Here is a 22,151-nt window from a genome sequence, read left to right on the forward strand (position 1 = left end):
ATCAATAAAACAAGGTACAAAATACTCCATCACAAGTCAAATGTAAACTTTGAATTTATAAATAATGAGTCAGAAGTAAAAGCACAAAGGAAAATGTACCAATAGCATCAAAAGTAAAAAATGACCTCTGGTCCTGATGTATTAATCTTGATTTCATCATGAGTTTGTTGATACAGTGAAGTACTTCACTGTTATAGCTTATCAAGGTCAATCTACTATCCGGTGGTTCCCAAAGGGCCTCGAGATAAATCAGATGGTTAATCCTAACTTGATGTTTTGTTTGACTTTTCACATTTGCACTTTTGTGCCACAGCGTGAGGGTTCTGGGTTTGAACCAGACAGATGACCGTGCTGGGCCTTTCTATGTGGAGTTTACATGTTCCCCTTGTGTCCGTGTGGGGTTTTCCCAGGTAATCCACCTTCCTCCCACAGTCCAAAGACAGGCAGTTTACCTTGAGACTGTCATTGTCCCTTGCTGTGAGTCTGAGCGTTTCTTTGTGTCTTTGTGTCATCCCTGTGATATGTGATCTGTCCCTGGCCTCTCACTTCTGTTGGGGGGAGAATTGGAACGTTTCAGTTATTTTTGACTCAAACAATTAAAACTTTCTTGTTCAACGGATTGTGACTTGTGACCGCTAAAACTTCTGTCCAGCGGTGAAAATGCCACTTCTTTGTGAACAGACTGGAGTACTCTTACTGTCACCTGTTGAGTTTTCTGTGTATTCATCAAAGTACTAACTTCGGCTCTGATAAAAGTGGATCTGAGATGTATTTGGGGGAGAAAATAAAGTGTGGGTAACAGGGTTCAGACGAGGACCAATAAGTGAGGGGGGGAGGTCCATATATGCTACTTGGGGGAGGAACTCAGGTGGAGGTGCTGGTTCAGGACGGTGGAGTGAGGCAGCTGCACACACAGACACCTCACTCTTCGTTGGAATCCAGGGAGAAGGGATGATGGCTGGAGAGGAGGTAGGTGTAGACTGGGGGGGTCAGGGTGTTTCACTGAGAGCGACATGTTGTGGGTGTGTAGCGGGCTGGGAGTCGGAGGGGGAAACAAAAGTACATCCACGTACCAGGAAGTTAAAAGTTTAGTTGTGTAGATTTTGAACATCTAAGCAGGTTTAAATATCTGTTTGAGAAAAAGTGGTACATTGGCTGCTCTTGCTGTTGGGTTATTCTCGGTTTATTTACCTTATTTCACTTTTTACTTTTATGAGTTTGACAGTTTAACTGGTGAGTGTTTGTCAACCTCTGGTTCGACTCAGTGGGTTGAGTGCGATGGACGTGATGTGAGGTTAAAGTCAAAGTGGCTGAATATCAATTTTAAACCCTGGAGTTTTGTTATAAAGCTCATTGTGGGTTTCATCTGTGTGTGTGTGTCGCTCCTGCTGATTTTGTGGGTGCAACGATAAATACTACAGCTATAGTACTTGTGTAAATATACTCCGTTACGTTCCACTACTGAAGGTGTGTCTAGTCTTTTTTTTAGGGTTGTTATACAGGATGTAGCGGCTTCGGTTTACATGCGATACAGGCTCAACCACTTTGTCACGACCGATGTCGACCAATCACAGGGGCTCTCTCAAACTGTAGGGAGAGCATCGCGGCCCCTGATTGGCTGCGAGCCGAACACAGCGTAGATCATCATCACTGCTGCCGCTGTTGCTTCTTCAAGAATCAGGCTCGAGTCTCCGGATCTGTTGCTGCGCACTGGTCAGTGGAACCCTTTATTAAAACCAGATCTCCGCGTAGACGAGGTCACATTGTGTACAAGGTTGTGTGTCAGGGGAAAGGGGTTGCGAGTCTGCAGGACGAGGGCCGCGTTGTGTTCTTCTTTGTGTTGATGTCTTCAAAGAGAAACCGGAGATCGAGCCACGTTTTCAATCCGCCTCCTCCGAACCCTTTCACTTGTGTTCCGCTCCAATCTCACAATGTCCACATAGACTGCATCTGTCCAGCGACTGTTGTGATCCGATGACTGGGTTCGTCTTCTTCTTCTGTGCCCGTCAGGGTCGCTGAGAAACCCCAGGGTGTGTGTGTCTCTCTCTGTGTGTGTGAGATGACAACAGACATGGACACGTAGCGTTGGAACTGATCAGACACCTTGTGAGAGCAGATACTTTGATTTTTCTTGTCTAATCTGCGTCTTTATCCAGCGGTTTTTAAAGAGCCCTGCGCCCTGACGCCATCGTTTGTGAGTGAGATAAGATTGTGACGAGGGAGAGAGGGAAACAATGAAGCAATCATCAAGGACACGTCCTGGCATTCCCACCGTATCAGTCAGAGTTGTGTGTGCCTGTGTGTGTGTCTGTGTGTGAGACCTGGTAACCTCCTTAGTGCGCCCCCGAAGGAAGTTAGAGTTGCACACATACTCCATGCTTTCACTTCCATTCATGCACTATTACCTTATTTGATTTCGTCTTATTAACATTTCCAGTTACTTCAAGGTATTTTTGGCATGTGTATATATAACCAGAGGTCATCACGTGAGGTCATCACGTGTAATCATGGGACGTATACAAGGATGGACGACGCCTCTCCACTTCCTCCCGCTACACTGAAGTGAAGCCAAAATAACCTCGGAGGCCGCCATCTTGCGCCGATGATATTATTTTGAGCTGAAGTCTGTGTGGGAGCAACCGATGGGTATATACGCCCCCCCCCCCCATCCAGATAAACATGCTCGACGAGTCTTCCATTATAAACACCGACTGCATGAGATGTTACTGCAGTCGTGTTTTATGGTGCTGGGGGTTCATGTCTGATGCCCGCCACCTGTCTGTGTCAACTGCTGCAGATTCTTGCTTGGATAGTCACCACCTTGTTAGTAAACGTCTCACCTTTCCCTCACATCCTCAGCAGCATGACCACAGGGCGGGAGGTGACTAACATTTGCAAATATTTGTGCAAAACGTGACTCATGATGTGAAGACAACACGACTGGATCATGTTTCTGCTGGCTGCTAAATGTTCAGAACTGCACAGAAATGAATGGAAATCAAACTCTAACCTCAACAGCAGAAAATGTACTTAACGCAATTACCTTCAAATTCCAGTGATGTGCACAACCTTGTTAGTCTTACTAGACAGCAGCACCAATACTAGTGACTAAACAAATTATTCATATTTTATTAATAAGCAATGCCAGTTCACTGTTGTGTCTAAGAAGGTCTACAGCCGTCTGTCACTAGCGGACAGCATACAGCCAACAAACAGGCTTTAAAACGAAAATCTTTCCATATGAGGGCATCACTCTGGGCCCACAGCTGGCAACTGTTTTCTTTTCCCTGTCCGTCCCTCTCCTGCCATAAAAAGCTGCGTTTTTTTATATTTTAATTAAAGATTGGCTCTAGCCCCCTTAAGGTTTGGCCTCAGTCTTGCACCTTGAAGCTTAAACTCTTGCGAGCAGCACTCCCCTAGAGGTCGGGAGAATTTCTCATATGCCGACTGAAGGACCGTGCGGCATCTTTCCATTGAATTTGTTCTGTTTTTAGGGTGTCTATGTTAGTGCTGGTTCTGTTATTTGCTGTTAATTCATTTGGTTCTCTTGCAGCTAAATGTTTTCCATTTTCTAAAGTTGCCTCGCGTTTGGGAAAGTTTGGGATAGTCCCAACGTGTCGGCCGTCACAACCACCCGGAGCAAACACACGCTCCTTTAAATTAGCTGAAAAACATCAGAGAAACAGCAGTTAAATCAGCTATTGAATTATATCTGTCGTTTCCTCTTAGAGCAGAGACGACAGAAACGCTCTCACTGTCAACAACAGAAGGATTGGAGGTCATATTCTTAATGATCCAGTTTGGGAGCCCTGTCCTATGAAGTGTCAGGATATGTAAGGATGTCAAAGCAGATCATACCAACAGTTCTGAGGGGTGTTGCAGTTCAGGGATGTGCTTGGTACCGGAGATGTGTTGAGGGAAAACTTCCTGGAGGAATCTTTGGAATGTAGCTCCACTGTTGCGTTTGTGGATTTACTCCCCTCTGAGGAAAGGAAGAAGAGAAAATGCTCTTTTTTTTTTTGTCACATGAGCAGTTACATGACAGAGATGGCAACAAAGTGACTGTGCAGACTCGGTCATGTGTCTCTGCCTCTGAGTACAGGAGCAGCTTTCATCGACGCACACAGAGGGACACTTTGTGGTCTTGTGACTCCGAAGCAGACTGCCACCCTGTCATCACTTCGCTTTGGTCGGTGGCAGAGAAGCAAACGGAGGATGTGGCGCGACAAATCAAATATTTCTACCAGATGATTTTTCTGATTGAAACTCAAATAAAGAAGTTGAATCTTAGCCAGCCACAAAGGTCGTTGACCCCGGAGAACATTGTTGGAAAGCTGAACTCAGATTTTGAGACAGTTGTCTGCATTGAAACAACAAAGATATAATATTGATGAATAGCTGAAAGTTTAAGAAAATAACTGAGATTTATCAACAAGGACTAGTTTTTAAAACAAATTGCTTTATTTCTACAGTACAGGCAGCACAGCTGTGTTAGTTTTCTCACTTAATTCTAACCAAGAAAGTGAATCACCACATTTCCCCCAAACTCTTCTGTAATATAAGCAGGAAAAACAGTGCATGAGCCACTTCTGGAGCTTTTCAACTTTAATTCACTACAGCAGAGGCTGAATTTCAGTTTGATTAGATCACTGAGCGTTCTCAGAAATGGCCGTAGCTTTTTATTTGACCTGCAGTACAGCGGCCGTGTGGCCTGACACTGTGTTGGCAGCAGTTGACGTGAGCGTGACCTTTGTTCCACTTCACAAACCCCCCCTCCTCCACCCCCACCCCCACTCCCACCCTCCCCTCCCCTCACCTCGTACATTTCTCCACTGTTTGACCATGTGACCGCGAGTGTGCAATTTCACCGGGGGGGGGGGGGGGGGGGGGGTCAGGACATACAGTCTTGATCGCGTTGTCTTGTGCAAGGTCAGACTTTTGTGTTTTACATCAGAGGTCAGGAGGAGTAACCATCTACCCCTCCCTCACCTGATTTCTCAACATCTTGTCCCTGCATGACGGTTCATGTCTCTACCTGTTCACCTTCACAAGCTCCCTTCAGGCTGCTCATCTGCTCGACTGCTCATCCGTAGTTACCTGTGGAGCATAATTTCTCAATTCCCCAGTTAAACCTTTACATAATAAAGGTTTTGCACAGGAATATGTGAGCTCGTCCCTCTGTTTAGATCCACGCCCTCGGGACACGCAATGCTGTTTGTAAAACAGTCGAATTATCAATGAGGCCCTGGCAGCTGCATCCACGTCAATAACACAACATTTTTGCATTTTTTCGAACTGAATCGATAACGAGCCACTGCATTTGCTTCTACTTGTACAATTCATTTTGGAGAAGTGAGTGCTACTCCAGTGCGGCCCCGCCTGTTATACTGTGTCTGGGCCATTTTTACCCCCTCTATGAAGAAGTCGGATGCAAACTCTGTCTGAGAGTCCAGTTTCAGGTTTTACAGAAAATGTCCTTCCTCTGTTGTGAGCTATATTAAGCAGAACATCTGTAACAGACACTCATTGACGTATAGCAAGGACACGGAGGAGCAATGAGTTACAGACTTACGTGAGATTATGGCTGTAACGAAAAGTCAACTTCATCATTCATTGAACACCGTCTAACCTGTTTCTCGTTAGAACAACTTTTATGTTCGTGCTACAACGGCTTATTTAATACATTTTATGCTGTATTCATGCTGGACAAAAGCCCACTGTAAACCCCACTAACATCTTGCTTTTGTCTTCGGTGGGAAAGAAAACAATGGCCGATAATTTTCCAGGTCAAATGACTCTGCAGTAGTCATGCGTATCTGTGTGGAGATGACAATCAGCGCTTGTGTGTCTCCAGCTAGTTACAGAAAGGAACTCCGGAAAATGTCTATATCCCATCGGATTCACTGTGAGCGATTCTGGGGGGGGGGGTTCTTACACGCGACAGACGCAAAAAAGCGAAGTGGTGTCATAGAGGTCAAGAGCTGACGCCGATGTCTGTGTAATGTATCATGTGATCTCTGCAGTGGAGTTAATTCATCACTTCCTGTCCGCCGCCTGATTAATGCGCAGGATTTGTTGCTTTTTCAAACGCGTCTGTGCAGAGAACACACCCCCTCCCCCCCCCGCTGCGTTTTGCATGCGTTAAAAGCAAAGTGTGGGTAGGGTCCGCACCCAATTCTCCAGACTCTATCCGCAGGTCATGTCTTGAATACGGCCTAGGGGACGTTTAGATTTTATCTAGCTCATTTGAATTATAATCATTTGAAGGGGGTTTGTTTCAATGGGCTAAAAGTAACTGGCAACACAAATCCTCCTCATCAGCTGCTACATGGAGAAGACTTGTAATACTAATGTTAAAAAACAACAGCACTGTTCTTGTATGTCAGTGTAAAGCTCATCATAGGAACACAAGTGTGGTAATGTGAGACTCATGTTAGCCTACCATGATGCTCTCCTTGGCTTTGGAAGTCACCACTGTAGATATCAAGCTGCTTGGCCAGACATGCCAGCACTTGTATCTTTACGCCACATAAATGCATATAAATAAAGTCTTTACATGTCTGCACTTGTGTTTGACTATGGGGAAAAGCTAGAAGCCAACTCCACCTTTTAAAAACGAGTATTGCTCCTCTATGGCTCCATGCTGTGCCAAGTGAAAGTAAACTTCGGTTTAAGGGGGGGGGGGGGGGAGTAATTGGCAATCTGGGACACAACGATGTTTGGCATTTTTGTGTGATGATAATTTACTGTAATAATGACTCATCCAAAATAATTCCAGATGGAAGAGGGATACTGGATTTGAAAGCATCTGTCTTATAAGAGTGGGATTTTTGTGGTGTTGTGAAGGCTCCATGTGCTAATGCTCCGGTGGTGGTGCAGTAATAATGAGCTTAAATCATCTGACCTGACGCTCAACAGCCAAACCCATTATCAGCTCAGTGTCACACTGGTCTGGGGTTTTTTTTGAGGAAGAGGAACATGTACAGAGGAGTGCGACTCTCCGGCCATCTTTCCTGTTTGCAACTTCCTGGTTGTGGCTTGCACATATGCAAAACTGACATCTGTGGTCTGAGCTCAAGCTGCAGGCCGCTGCCAACTAATCGCGATGTTCTGTTATGTGTCAAATGAGCCGGCTGCCCTCTCCCCCTCTTTTTTCCACTGTCTTGTGTGTGTGTGTGTGTGTCCCGGGGTGTGGGGTGACCGGAGAGCCGGCCCTGCCATTGGCTTGTCATGCACCCAGGCCAAGTACGGAGAGTGGAGGTGGTGGTGGAGCAACTTTTGCTAGCATGTGACTGCTGTCGGCCTTCGGACAGAGAGACACATAGTGAAACTAAAAGGAAAGTACTAATATATGCCAAAAGATGTGTTTGCATCGGCCAAACATATCTTTACGTGTCTAAGATTTGTATAACCGACACTAAAAAAGACAAATGAAGTCATGATTTCAAAGTAATGATATGAAAAGTTTGTAATTTTATAAATATTTGACTATATAAAAAGGATAATTGGTAACATTTCTGTTGATTGAATATTTAATTTTAAAAGTGCAACATGACAATATGCTGTGGACCATAAAATAATAATATAAATTTGTTGATATGTGACAAAGGTCCTTGTTTTGTCCCATATTAAATGGACTGAATAGCCCAGAATCTGACATAACTGTTAATTCTATTAGTCCCAGATAATATATGACTATATTGCGATATCTATACACTCATATCCTGACATGATTACATATGCCATGGTTCGATATGTAACGGGATTTTATTGTAACACATGGTTTTTGTTTCACGCCACAAAGATCCATGTGTGTGTTTCTTGCCACAGTCACAGCTGGTTAAACTGAGTTCCCTCTCAGGCTTCTTATGTTTTACTGTCTTTGTTGTTGCTGATAACGTCAGCATGAAATGTGTAAACCCACGTGTCCTCGGTGTCCACATGGTTTTTGGCCACTTTACACTCATCAGCTGAAACTGTCGGAAAATAAGATGCAGATTTTCTCCTGTATAGATAACTAACTGGAATCCTAACGTCTTATCCATCTTGGATTCGGAGGAATTTGCACATGTACTAACCTTTGTGTGTATTTTGCTTACAGTCAATACTCTGTGATATCAGAATGCAAATTGGGGGATTAGTCAACATGTCTATCTTGAAGAATACACAGACTCTTTGTGACTGGTGTATTTCTTTATTCATCCGAGGCTCGGACGCTCAGCAACACTAGAATTGCACAAACCGGGTTCAGATAATGGAGGATAAGGTGTTGGTCTTTGAACCTTGAATAAACATTAAAAATCCCTGTTGCCTCTCAATAGTCTTCGGACATTAGTATGTTTGAACGTCTCAGACACGCTGCTTTGCATTTGTTATATCCGGTTATAGACAACCTTCATATTTACAGTTGAGTAAGGACCGATAGGACAATGTGCTCAAGCCGGTCAATGGGTGAAGCAGAAAACCCCCTCCTGGGCCTTGAGTTGCGCTCTGAGTGGCTGGCGCTGTCTCCTGCGTCTGTGTTTCTGTTTGAAAGGGGCGTGTTCCTGCTATTCATAGTGGTGAGAACCTCGGAGGTCTATTAGAGGTCAGTGACGGGCCTGCTTATAGCAACTATTGCAGCACGCGGTCATTCAGATAAACTACAACTCTAAGACACTGATTCTGCCTTCTCTCATACAAACACTGCTGACTTGTGAGTACTGAGATTTTATTTTTCCTTGGTTCGGCATCTACTTCTTGACAAATGTTCTCTCAATCCATTGAGCCGCTTCTACGACTTTTACCTATTTTTATCACATTTTTTCCTGGAGAGCACTTAGAAGGGGTCTGAACATTGCTTGTCTCTCATAGCTGAGCTTTATTCTTGCATGTTTTATTATACATCTATATACAGCACTTACTGCCATAGAGAATGAATGGATCCAAACCACCTAATACTGCTCCTTCAACTCTCTCTTGTAATCCTTTAATTCTTTTATATAAAAACTACTGGGTTTGACCATGATCACACTTGAGACACAATCACACAATTTGTTGAATTAAAGTTGTAATTAAAGCTCGTCTGGCGGCTTTTCCCAGAAACCCTTTGACCCAGTTGGCACCGGCCACCTGTGTCATGGGCGAGGCTTTAATAATAGAAGTAGGTGAGAAGTCAATTATTGCCACTGAGGTGGTTGTGCACTTGTTCGTCTGGCAGCGGAGCCGCTGTCTTACAATGCAGAGGTCAGATGAGTTGAGCTCTGAGGTGTGTAAAGCCACCTGTCTGATAACTAATGAGATTATAACGAGAGACAAAGACCCATTAAATGAAAGATAAGTCATTCCTTAGATCTAGATATCGATACTATATCTATATGATGGAGACTAATTAGTATATCTATTCTGTATACTATCTAAGAGAATATTATATATAATAGCAGACTAATATATCCAACTTGTTCAGTTAATACATTCATTGTAGTAACTGGAAAAGTTGGATATCTTAGTCTGATTCAGGATCAGGTGATTTGCACTTTAGCATGTATTTTAATACTCCTCAGTCTTTCTCAGTTATAGTCAGACAGCATTTATCTGGCACTTCAGATAATGCGGTTTCAACCCAGTGAGCTCATTCCTTAAACATCCCCACCTCAAAACCTCTTTCCCTTCAGAAATGAGTTTCAGTATTGCCGGAATGTGTGAGTGGTGTCTGTTGTGTTGTCCTCTTTTCCCCCTTGAGGCCCGTGATGCCAAAACTATGTGTGGAGTCATATTTCCTTCCTGTGCCATTTGTTTCCAAAGTGCGCAGCTGTTAAATAGGACGGCACGTCTACCTACTGTGTACAACATGTGGAAGTGTTGAATAGAAACGACAGCAAACACAAACGCACACATGCAGCTCGCACAGCCGCCTATTTTTCCACCGTTTGATAATTTTCTTTTGGAAAAACATCTTCTGGCTTGTGTCGATTTTAAACTGCTCATGGAAAACTGATTCCCAATCTCTTATAATAAGAGGAGAGCGTCTGTGAAACCCCTTTTTAATTCAATGTCTTTAATTGCAGGACATTGCTCCAAGGATTTATTTTCATGTTCTGCTCTGTCGACTGTAATTACTGTTTTGAAAATTTAACAATGACATTCAATGAGTATTCAAACTTTTTTAATTTGATCACATTTTGTCATGCTTCAGCGCTAGGCAAAATCTGTTTGAATCCAAAACAGAGTTATAGAAAGCTGCAAAATGTAATATCACATTGAAACGTATTCAGACCTTTTGCTATGACGTGTGGAATGTAACATGTTACAATCCACCTTGACCTGAATCCACCTGCAGCAATGTGTGGAGGTACAGATCTGGAGAAGGTGACCTTCTTCGGTAACATTGAATTCCCTCTTGCACACAGTGACTTATACAGTCTTATATCAAATAAGAGATGCTTGGATCGACTAGGACGCTCGGCCAAACTGAGACATATAGGGGAGAAGCTGGTCTAACACATTAATATAATGCACACAACAGTAGGACTCTAAATTGTGTATTTATATAGAAAGAATCGCAGCTTGTTCATGTAAAGGTTTTTTATTTGAGTCACACATAAACAAAATAAAGTAGCTGGCTGAACTAAATTGAGTTGTAGGCCGTCTGACCAGCAGCGCTGGAATCCTCTGTGGCCTCTTCCCATAGGTAGTCATGTAAAACACAGCTGCAAAAAACAAACCCCTGTGTAGATAAACATCCTTAGCTTATATGAGTATTTATGTTTGGGTCATTAACTCTCTGTTTACCTTCCAAACAGCCCACATACTTTATCTAACAGATGAGCTTATTCTTGGAGAAGGTCTTAATAAAAACGTCAGTCTCGATCGTTCACCTTCCGACATGACGACCTTTTGCACACAGCCAAGACAACACAGGAGCGGCTTAGGGACAACTCTGTGAGTGTCCTTGAGCCATGCCTTGAACCCACTCGACCATCGCTCCACAAATGGCTGACAGACTCCATAAACCTGAACGAGCCCGAGAGGAGCTGCAGACAAAAGTGGCAGAAAATCCCTAAACCCTGGATTAAAACCTCGTTGAGTCGCACCGAAGAAGACCTGAGGCTGTAAACGCTGCCAAAGGTGCTTCAAGTGCTGAGGAAATCACGGATGACGCTATCCTTCAGTTTTTACTTGAGACTGAAGGAAGGAATTCTGAATACTTGCTGAATACACTGTGTGTGTGTGTGTGTGTGTGTGTGTGTGTGTGTGTGTGTGTGTGTGTGTGTGTGTGTGTGTGTGTGTGTGTGTGTGTGTGTGTGTGTGTGTGTGTGTGTGTGTGTGTGTGTGTGTGTGTGTGTGTGTGTGTGTGTGTGTGTGTGTGTGTGTGTGTGTGTGTGTGTGTGTGTGTGTGTGTGTGTGTGTGTGTGTGTGCGCGCCACCATCTGTATGTATTTATAATCAAGTCTTACTTGGTGATTTGTGACTTCTTTATTTTGAAGGATATAAGGTGTCTGTCATTTTTTGTCAAGAAATATAAATTGAATGTCGCCCCAACAGTTTTCAGATTACGCTGGTTTAAGAAGTCCTGTATTAAGTATTAAGATCACTGTTGTTAGGGTTATACTCTTAAAGATACAGATGTTTAGACAGAAGAGGTGCTGCAGCATTGAGACTACAAACCTTCTATGTGTAACGCTCCCCTCTCTGTTTGGCTGCAGGGTGAGTGCAGATCAGCCATGCAGGCTCAGGAAGTCCTGAGACAGCTGCGCATTCCCGAGCTGGATGACGTCCGGCAGTACATGCGTGCCCTGCCTACCAACGCGCTCATGGGCATGGGTGCCTTCGCCGCCATCACCACCTACTGGTTCGCCACGCGGCCCAAAGCCCTCACACCTCCCTGTGATCTGGAGATGCAGTCCGTGGAAATGCCAGTATGTGATATTTTTTTTGTTTATATTTGTCCTTTTAATATGTCAAATGTCAAATTGGGGAAAGAACAAGATATCTCTGTCCACCCACTTTCCTGTAACACTGTGTGTTATTGGAATAACTGAATCATGATCCAGCTACAAGAAACGAATGGGGGGAAAAAACCACCTAAACAGCAGGTCTCATTCTGCAGGAATGTTAATGGATCCGCTCCAGGAAACGTAATCACAGCTGTAGCTCTTCAAATGACATGTTTGTTTTGACGTCCTCACATATACAGAACTTAGAAGTTTATCTCTGACCTAAACCAGGATGTGCTGGTAAAGAAGGCTTCGCTATTTCGGGGTTTTAATGGTGCCACTTTCTAGTAAGGAACCCTTTAAACTCCTTGGGTGCTAAGTTGGGACGAATCAGTTAAATTCTCCTCCTGGAGATGTTCCAATAACAGCATCGGAAATCCAGGTCTGAAAGTGAATGTACCAATCAGAGAGCATGTGTTTTATATAGTATCTTAGATTCGCTCTGATAGGGCTGCAGCTAGAGTGGTGAAGAAGAAGTGATTTCCAGTAGTATAGTGTCAGTCAATTGGCAATATTTCATGCTGGAAAGTCCAACAGGTAAAACTGTAACGTGCACCACATGAAAGATTCTGATGGTAATCCTCATTTCCAACCAGGGTTAGTAGCACACAACTGTTAAAATCCGTTCTATAAGTTATGTGTTCATTGGTCTTTAGTCCTTGGACTGTTGACAACCGACCATCCAGAACTTTGCACAACAAAATCAATCTATTAAACTACAAACTTAACGGATAAAAAGCTGTTTATTAAAAACTTACTGACATCTGAAAAATGATTTGCCTATAACAAATATGAATTGAGGAATTCAAGAGTTTATAGGGATGGTTCACAAATGTATCTTCACCAAATAGATTGAACAAAGATTCAAACAATAAAATCTGTCTTATGAGTTTTTGACAAAAACAAATCTATGAAGCTCAAGGAAAAAATGTGTTGTTAGCCGCCCTATGAGGTAAACGTTTAAAGTGGAACCATGTTCTCATAGTATAATATAATAATTTTCTTTTAATTAAAGACACACCAGCACATCACTCAATGTGATGACCCAACAGTTTTTTCCGGTCCTGTGTAGTTATGTTGTGTGGCAACAGGCTGGACTGCAGCTAATGATTCTTTTCAGTTAAACGACCAAATATGTGTATAATCTTTAACTCCATGACATGTTGAGAGAGAGTGGGGGGGAGGAATGTTCCACAATCTTGCACAATCCAAGGTGACGTCCTCTAAAGGTCTGAAGGTCTTACATTTTTTAGTACATGAGGCAAAATGAGAAACATCCGATCTTCCATCAGACGAGCTGGAGCCTGAGAGTGTGAAGCAGTTTTCACAGATATTTCACTCGAAAAAAGACACGAAGCAAAAAGACAAATCGATATCTTTCAGTGGATCATTTCAGCTCCAGCAGCAGCTGTTTGTGTCTGGAACCAAACCTGCAGATCGGGAGATAGGGCGCTGGAGTGTGAACTCTGCAAACACAGGAAACAGATGAGGGAGAAAATGAACAGCATTGATTTCAGTCTCCACTGACGGTGTCATATGACTGATGACACAGATGACCCGTGTTGGGAACTCATAAAGATGAATTACATTACCAACACTGGTCTCTGTGTATGTAGTGTACATGTCGTGCAACCCGCTTTTTCCTTGATTTCTTTGGTTTTAGCCACAAACCAAAACAGCACATGATCCATGTTTGTGTCAAAATATAACGGAGGAACGCGTTCTCCAGAAAGCAGATTTACCGCAAAATAAATCTGTGTTCTCCATAATAAATCTTGTCGTCATGTGCTATGTGGAAGGTGCGCCCTGTTCTGATTATAAGGGTTTTGACCTTCTCTCTGTAGGGTACAGAACTTGCGAGGAGATCGGCTCTGAACGAGACCAGCGAACACATGACGCACTTCTACGATGATGCACGCACAATGTACGAGGTGTTCCAGCGGGGGCTCGGAATATCACGTGAGTGCCGAGCTTCTATCGGATAAATCCAAGTCCCCGGAGATAAGCGATCATCCGTTGTCCCCGGGAATGTAGATAAATATGCGATTTGTTTCCCCTCACAGATGACGAACCTTGCCTTGGATCGAGGAAACCAGACCAGCCGTACGATTGGCTGACCTATAAACAGGTGAGACGAGGGCAATGAGGTCTGTCGTGGTTTCTCGGTGCCGAGGGAACGACCGGACAAACCTTTGTGTTTTTGTTTTCGCACAGGTGGCAGACAGAGCAGAGCACATCGGCTCCGCCCTCCTTCACAGAGGACACTCTCACACAGGGGACAAGTTCATTGGCATCTTTTCCCAGAACAGGCCTGAGGTGAAACCGCTTTTTACATTTACACCCCCGTTTCTCCGGCTGTCATTCAATCTATAGAGCAAAGATTTGTCTGTCTCCAAAATCGTTCGTCTCTCACTTCGATCCAGTGTTTAAAATTTTAACCGCTTTTATGGCCTCACATAACAAACTGAAACGGTCTAACAGAGCAACAATAGGTCCAATTGATGGTCACTAGCCGGGAGCTCTTTTACATAAAGAATGATGTCATACACTTACATAAACTTGTATAATTAAATACATACAATAGTATCTGATCTAAACTAGTGGCCAGAGGCATCATAAGTTTGAGTTGTCTGTCCATTCTTTCCCATCCGTGTCAACATAATATCTGAACAACACCGTGAGGGGATTCCTTCATTTGGTTCAAACATTCACTCGGGAACTGATTCCATTACGGGGATCAAAGGTCAATGTCACAAACCCTTTTTTGTGAAGGATTTCTAAAGACTGATCTGATTGGATGTGGTTTTTCAAAGGTCAAGTTCACGGTGGCCTCACTAAACATGTTTTAGTCTCTTGGACATGATATTCCAAGTCTGTCTTAAGGGAATTTCTTCAAATTTTGGACTTGGACTCAAAGATTAATAAAGATTCACGATTATCTGATCTGAGTCTGAAAAAGAAATGTATACAACCACAGGGCGGTAATTGTAGTTAAACCCAGGTAAAAAATAGTCATTTCAGTTTCTAGCCTTAGATTCATTTGGCACTGAAATGGAAAATCATCGCTACATTTTGTTTTGTTTGTTGATAATGTTGATCTGTTCCCTCAGTGGACCATTTCAGAGCTGGCCTGTCACACATACTCTCTGGTAGTCGTCCCGCTGTACGACACACTCGGCACGGAGGCCATCGCCTACGTCATCGACACAGGTGAGAGCACCAGGCACGCACGTAGACCACGCACCACCGGCAGTGCCTTAGATCCAGGTCGTGATGAAGTGGGTAATCCGGTTCCACCTTGCTTTGCAGCTGCCATCTCCACCGTGATCTGCGATGTGCCTGAGAAGGCTCAGATGATCCTGGAGGGTGGGAGCGAGCAAGCCGTGAAGACCATCGTGGTCATGGAGGCGTTTGACAGCGAGCTGGTTGCCCGCGGACAGAAGTGCGGCATCGAGGTTCTGAGCTTGAAAGACTTTGAGGTGAGAATAACGTCCTTATGTCTCAGTTATCCTTTCCGTGCTTTATCAAGCCTTGTATCTATTGAGCTCTCTTGCGATCGTCAGCGGATGCTCTGGAGAACGACCCGTTCTTGTTGTTGTCGCTCGCGTCACTCTGTCAATAACTTGTTTTCTGGTTAGATCTAAATTGATATTATGCCCCCGGGTGCGGTGTGTTTTTATAGTGAGGTTATTATCAGCTCTCCCTGCAGACACACTCTCTGTAACTCACTCTAATCATTTGTTTATATTCTCCAGGCCTTGGGCAAAGACTACCACCAGGAACCAGTGGTGAGTGGGAACAAAATAAAATAAAATGTCTCTTTCTTCTTACTAAATTCAACCTGGAGCATTTGGATTATTTGTATCATAGGACACTGTCAGGGTTTTGTACTGCATCATGCACCAGCACCTTAGCCTTCAAATGCATTAGTGCAGATCTGTGCTCTGATTACAGCCCCCCACACCAGAGGACCTCGCACTCATCTGCTTTACGTCTGGAACCACAGGTAACAACACAACAACAAACGCAAGCTTCTACAAATGTTTGCTTTTCTAGGTCGTGTTTAATCGTGAGCTTTAATGTCTTTTCAGGGAATCCAAAAGGTGCAATGCTCACTCACGGGAATGTGATCGCCAACACGGCAGCTTTCCTTAGAGTAACGCAGGTAAACAAACACAGCAGGTGACTCGCCCTCAAGATTAGAGCCCAATCGATAGGGAGGTTTCAGAGCCGATGGTGATACTGATATTGGACAAAGAAATGTGAATATGAAGTTTAAAAAAATATAAGTAAAAGAGAGTACAAATACAACCAAATACATAGAATATGAATTTTGAGTACTGTGAGTAAAATATAAACATAAATGGATCTTTTCTGCATTTAAAAAAAACAAGAACCAGCAGGACAAACTCAGGGCTGAAAAAAGTAGTTCCTCCTCTTCCATATTATTTTGTTTTGAACCTTGGACTAAATTGTGTCTCTCCCACTTCTGAGACCAAACCACCTCTTGCATTCATGAGATCTGTATCTAATCCAATATGAGCGTTTTGTTTTTCCTCAACGGAACTTTCTTCAATCCTAATCTTCTCTCTGACTCAGACTGACCTTCTCTGACCCCTCTATATTTTCCTTTCCTCTGTCGTCCTCTGTCGTGCCCTTTGTCTCTGACGTCCTCCAGGCCTCACTGGGGCCCAGCTCTAAAGATGTGCTCATCTCCTTCCTCCCTCTGGCCCACATGTTTGAGAGGGTGGTGGAGGTACAGTACGCCCTGTTTGACCAGCGCACGTGCGTGGGATTTGCTTTGTGTGTGCTCCGCAGGTACACTGCATGCTGGACACCAATGACATTCACATATCCTATCTCCCCCTAGCTCACATGTTTGAGAGGGTTGTACAGGTATGTTGTGGACTTGTTTACCTAACATCTGTCATAATGAAATAATAAGAGATTTAAGCATCAGGAGCATTAAGTCGAGTCTGTGGATCTTTAAGTGTTTTCAGAGCATTTAAGCATAATAAGTCAGAGGTCTGGAAATGTTAAAAGCATCAGTGCTTTGTCCCTTCTAATTCAAAGGTTTAGGAGCATGTTGTTATTATTTGGATCTAACATCTGCTGCGTGCATCACACTTTTTGAGAACTGAAACTTTAGCGTCAAAAATGTTAATTTCTTTCTTTCATTGTCTTATATCTTATATTTTCATATTCAAATTATAAAGCTGCTAATTTTGGACAGTTTTTTGGGTCAAAAGAAAATGTACCAAATGCAAACCACACAGAAGTCAATCCTCATTTGTAGCCGTTTAACTTAATAATGAATGTTGATAAAGGTTGTGAAGCTTTTCTAAAATATCGAATGAGCCCAACAACTTTTAGATTTAAATAACAAACAGTGGCAGTGTAGTGTCTCCAAGTTGAACAACAGTGCCATCTTGTGGCTAAAACATCAGACTGACTCAACTTGTACCAGGAGGAATAAGCAGCTGTTTCTTCATCAGGGCGTCGTCCTCATCCACGGGGCTCGAATCGGCTACTTCCAAGGAGACATCCGACTTTTGATGGACGACTTGAAAACGCTGCAGCCGACGGTCTTCCCCGTCGTCCCACGTCTCCTCAACCGCATGTTTGATAAGGTCAGACACAGCATCCCTCCTGTAGTTTATTTGATGTGACACGTTAAAGTCTACCAACATTAAGAGATTTTCCGTTGTTTTTGATCTTGCCTGCCTCTCTTTTCTGTGGTCTGTCTTCTCGTGTCATCGTTTTGTATAAATCATGACGTGTCCTCCGGTGTCCACAGGTTTTCAGTCAGGCCAACACGCCGCTGAAGAGATGGGTGCTGGACTTTGCCTTCAGGAGGAAGGAGGCAGAGATGAAAAATGGCGTGGTCAGAACAGACAGCATGTGGGACAAACTCATCTTCAAAAAAGTTCAGGTAAATACCAAAAAAAATGTACGTTTTTAAAGTATCTGAGATATTTATCTTTGAATATGTATTGTTCCTTTTAGCCACCACAAAAATGTTCTCTAAATTCTATCTTTGTGCATATTTAATAGTATTATTTCTGTTTTTGTCAATCCTATATGATGCATAATAAATGGCAAGTCCAAATGTGGCTACATTTATTGTCCCCGACAGCACAAAGTGTGAAATGTGCAACTAGACAAGTTTGATGTTATTAGTCCATTTACCATAAAGTCCATTTATTCAGTTTGACATTTCAGTCTTCTGGTTTTGTTTCACGGTCTGCAGGCGAGTCTGGGCGGACGTGTGAGACTCATGATCACAGGAGCGGCACCGGTGTCACCGACCATCCTGACGTTCCTGCGAGCGGCTCTGGGCTGTCAGGTGACCACACGCACATCTCATTCGAACAGTTTCTTAGACAAGAACTCAGGAAAATATGACACTATGAGGAGGCAGTGACGCTAAAACAGCATCGAACACTTTTTCATCCTTAGATTTGTTTATTCCTTCATCCGTCATGTGTTCAAAATGGTGCCGCCCACTGGCTCTCTGTGAATTATCTGGATATTTGACTGTGGTGTTCTCACACGGACATCTTATCAGGGGCCTAACAGGAACAGTTCTGGAGTATTTATTACCAGCCTTATAGTTTCCATGAATGTGACTAATAATTTGTGGATTTCTTTGTAGTTTTATGAAGGCTACGGTCAAACCGAATGCACAGCCGGCTGCACCATGTCCTTGCCTGGAGACTGGACAGCAGGACACGTCGGGCCTCCTCTGCCCTGCAACGCCGTCAAACTGGTGGATGTGGCAGAAATGAATTACCTGGCAGCCAATGGAGAGGGAGAGGTGAGGAGCTCTGCTTCATTAGAAATGAGATGCATACAGAGGATGAGGAAAATCCTCTGTTCCACTCCGAACTCACCGTAACTTCATACCTTTTGCTTGTCTCCTCTGTAGGTGTGTGTCAAAGGACCAAATGTATTCAAGGGATACCTGAAGGACCCCGAGAAAACAGCTGAGGCCCTCGACGACGACGGCTGGCTGCACACAGGGGACATTGGAAAATGGCTTCCTGTAAGCTGAACAACACTGATCTTAAAAAATCTGATTGTTATTATCATGGTGAAGTCGAGCTGAACTCAAGTTTCTCTTTTCTTGGTTCGTGGCAGAACGGCTGCCTCAAGATCATCGACAGAAAGAAGCACATTTTCAAGCTGGCACAAGGAGAATACATCGCCCCCGAGAAAATAGAAACTGTCTATAACCGCAGCGATCCAGTGGCTCAGATATTTGTCCATGGTGACAGTTTACAGGTGAGTGATTCAGCTTGTGTCCACATCATCCTGTCTGATAGTTTGTACTGTTTGATCATCATCTTCTCTGTGCTGCTTTTTAAGGCGTACCTCGTGGCGATAGTCGTGGCTGATCCAGAGTATTTACCAGTTTGGGCCAAGAAACAGGGATTTGAAGGATCCTTCTCTGAACTGTGCAGTAAAAAGGTCAGATTTATTTCCATCAACAGTCCGACTTTAACTCTACTCAACCTTACACTGTGTTTTTCTGACTGTCATTTTCATTTTGCTGACTCGACAACTCTTTAGGAGGTGAAGGACGCCATTCTGCAGGACATCCTGAGGTTGGGTAAAGAAGCAGGACTCAAGTCGTTTGAACAGGTGATTTCTCTCAGTTCAGCTTCGTTCATTAAGCTTAATTTGGACCAGAAACTATAAAGGAGTATTAATAAATACTAAAGAATTAATTTGTATATTACAAGAAATAAAGTGCTGAATTATTTTTTTTAGTAATATGAGAATAAAGTCATTATTATTGTTTTTTGAAAAAAGTTGTATAAAGTCAATATTACAAGAGGAAGGTACAATTTTACAAGAATAAAGTCAATTTTAGGCTGTGTCACTTTACTGGAGAATTATTAGAATCAGCCTGTAGCCTGCGACTTTTTTTAGTCGCTAAATTATGACTTTAATTTTACGAATTTCTTCTCAATTGCGATATTGTTCTCAAAATCTAGCATTAGATTTTAAACACTAGTTTACAGTTTTGGACACTTAATTGATTGATATATATATATATTATAGATTATTTAAAATATCCCTAGTTGCAGCACTATATGAAACTCAGTGTTTATCTTTGTTTGTTCTGCAGGTGAAAGACATCGCTCTACACCCCGAGATGTTTACCGTGCAGAACGGCCTCCTGACTCCCACCCTGAAGGCCAAGAGGAACGAGCTGCGGAGCCGCTTCAGGGACCAGATCGATCAACTTTACGCCCAAATTAAGTTGTAAACTGGGATCTGGGTCTAATGTAGGGAGGGGAGAATCATTTAGAGCAAAGCCAGAACCAAACTAGTTTAGTTAAGGGGCCTTTACTCAAATCTTTCTATCCGTGTTTTGTGGGGACAAAACAAACCATCTGAAACTTAAATTAGTGATTTTACGGTTTTATTTCCCCTGCTATTACTGGCTAATTAGTTCAGATTACCCCAGAAGACCTTGTTATTGGCATCATTTAATACAAATTTACTTGCATTCTACTTTTACTTGCCAAGTCACATCGTACAATATTTCAAGGCACTTTACAGGAATAAGGGTTAAAGAACAAACGGGGAAGAAGTGACATGCTGATGCCTTAACCAACATAACTCTTCTTCATGGTTACAAACATTTCTATTAGATACAAACCCCACAAAAATGCTTTTAAAAACACGTATGCTGTGTCTCAAATCAGATGCTTCCCTTCACGCAAACCCGCCACGTACGTCCATGATGGGCCCATTTTCCGTATACCTAATTTTCACAAATTTGAAAATGGTGGTGCCCTCTTTTCACTGTGTTGCCAAAATGGCGAGGATTTTACTTGTTGAGTTTTTTTTTTGTGTGCAACATGTGGGTACTTCTGCTGCCTTAAAATGGAACTCATGAGCTTGTGGTTCCTGTGCGGTGACACAGGAATTTGTGTACGTGATTAAATTGTTCAGGTCAGGATAATAGGGCTGCTAGGTCGACAGCAACATGGACGCTAATAGAAACGTTACCGTGGGTGTCTAGAAGCCACAGAGGTTTGGCTACTTGGCAAATTAGCAAACGGGTAACGAGGAAAGACAGAAAGAAGAGATGAGGCTGGTGAAAGAATATCAGCGTTTTCCTCAGACATGTTAGGAAATGACGTCACTGTTAAAATAGCTATATATCCATTTACAATCTATTGAAAACGTGTAGCATCTAATGAGCTGGGAGCTTTCAGAAAGGTCCGAGGTTGTGAATTCCAGAGGGGTGCGTTCACATGAACTCTTTTCGTTAAACACGAGCCCAGTTGAAGGCTGCGTTACAGTGCACTCCATACTTGAATTGAGACACAGCACAACAACATGAACTATTTATAAACCAGACTATTTAATGTTATGGTTATCTGCTCAGGCCGATAACCTGTAAATATCGTATCTGCTGAAAATGTGTACGCAGTGGCGTGCCTGATACTCCGGATTGTTAATTCCCTGCATTCCCATGTTTCTCAGTGCTGAAGGCTAAAAGGACTGATGAACCTGTTCTGGTGCACAATGTAATGAATAGACGACTGGGAAGCGTTTCGCTGGAGAGACGTTTGTTTTGCTCTTTGGGGCTGTTTGTGTTTTCTTTTAAAGACAGCATAGAAAATATATTGAAGGTTACATTATTGTACATCCAGCTTCTCCTTGGAGATTTCAGTGCCACTAGCTGCGAGGTAACACAAAGTGCATTCATAAGAAGGTATTCAAGGGGAAATATGTGGTAACACTATCACATTTCATATTAAAAGCCCAGTGTTTTTAATTTTATGCCTTTGTCAACATTTAACAAGAACTTTCCCTGATGGTCGAATCAGTGTCGTGAGCAACAGAATGTGCATTTCAGTCGTTAAACTAAAGGCTTTGTGTTTTTCTGAATTGTGATCATTACACACTTGTAATCGTGTCGGTGACGGACAGATTGAGCCATATTATAGTTTTTGTGAAAGACTTATGATCTGAAAAGGGCAACAGTACATTGTGCTGGAGGAAAAGAGTACAGTATCTATATTTGTCAACTGTGCCAAATAAAAACTTTCTTCCAAACGCAGGTGTTGGAATTTTCTCTTTTATGATGTTTTGATTGCTAGAAAACTGTTTTATTGCAAAGTGAATTAAATATGTACATCTTAAGTAAAACAG

General features: G+C 42.9%; 1 protein-coding gene across 4 annotated transcripts; it reads left to right on the plus strand.

Moving 5' to 3' along the window:
- The first annotated feature begins 894 nt into the window (after positions 1-894).
- acsl1a (acyl-CoA synthetase long chain family member 1a) lies at positions 895-22,059 on the plus strand. Of its 4 annotated transcripts, none has more exons than XM_062388470.1 (20): positions 895-969; positions 11,685-11,897; positions 13,820-13,934; positions 14,039-14,103; positions 14,190-14,291; positions 15,086-15,185; positions 15,285-15,454; positions 15,731-15,763; positions 15,930-15,981; positions 16,067-16,140; positions 16,654-16,731; positions 17,471-17,605; positions 17,773-17,907; positions 18,226-18,321; positions 18,631-18,792; positions 18,904-19,020; positions 19,116-19,259; positions 19,344-19,445; positions 19,548-19,619; positions 20,110-22,059. In XM_062388470.1, exons 1-20 carry the CDS (start codon positions 952-954, stop codon positions 20,248-20,250), a joined length of 2,124 nt encoding a protein of 707 aa, XP_062244454.1. In that variant the 5' UTR covers positions 895-951; the 3' UTR covers positions 20,251-22,059. The 4 variants fall into 4 exon arrangements, with proteins under 4 accessions (XP_062244454.1, XP_062244455.1, XP_062244457.1 ...); XM_062388471.1 differs by lacking the exon at positions 16,654-16,731 and adding an exon at positions 16,794-16,871; XM_062388473.1 differs by lacking the exon at positions 895-969 and adding an exon at positions 1,612-1,713.
- The last annotated feature ends 92 nt before the right edge of the window (positions 22,060-22,151 follow it).

Source organism: Platichthys flesus, chromosome 5, assembly GCF_949316205.1.
Source record: "Platichthys flesus chromosome 5, fPlaFle2.1, whole genome shotgun sequence".
NCBI lineage: Eukaryota > Metazoa > Chordata > Actinopteri > Pleuronectiformes > Pleuronectidae > Platichthys > Platichthys flesus.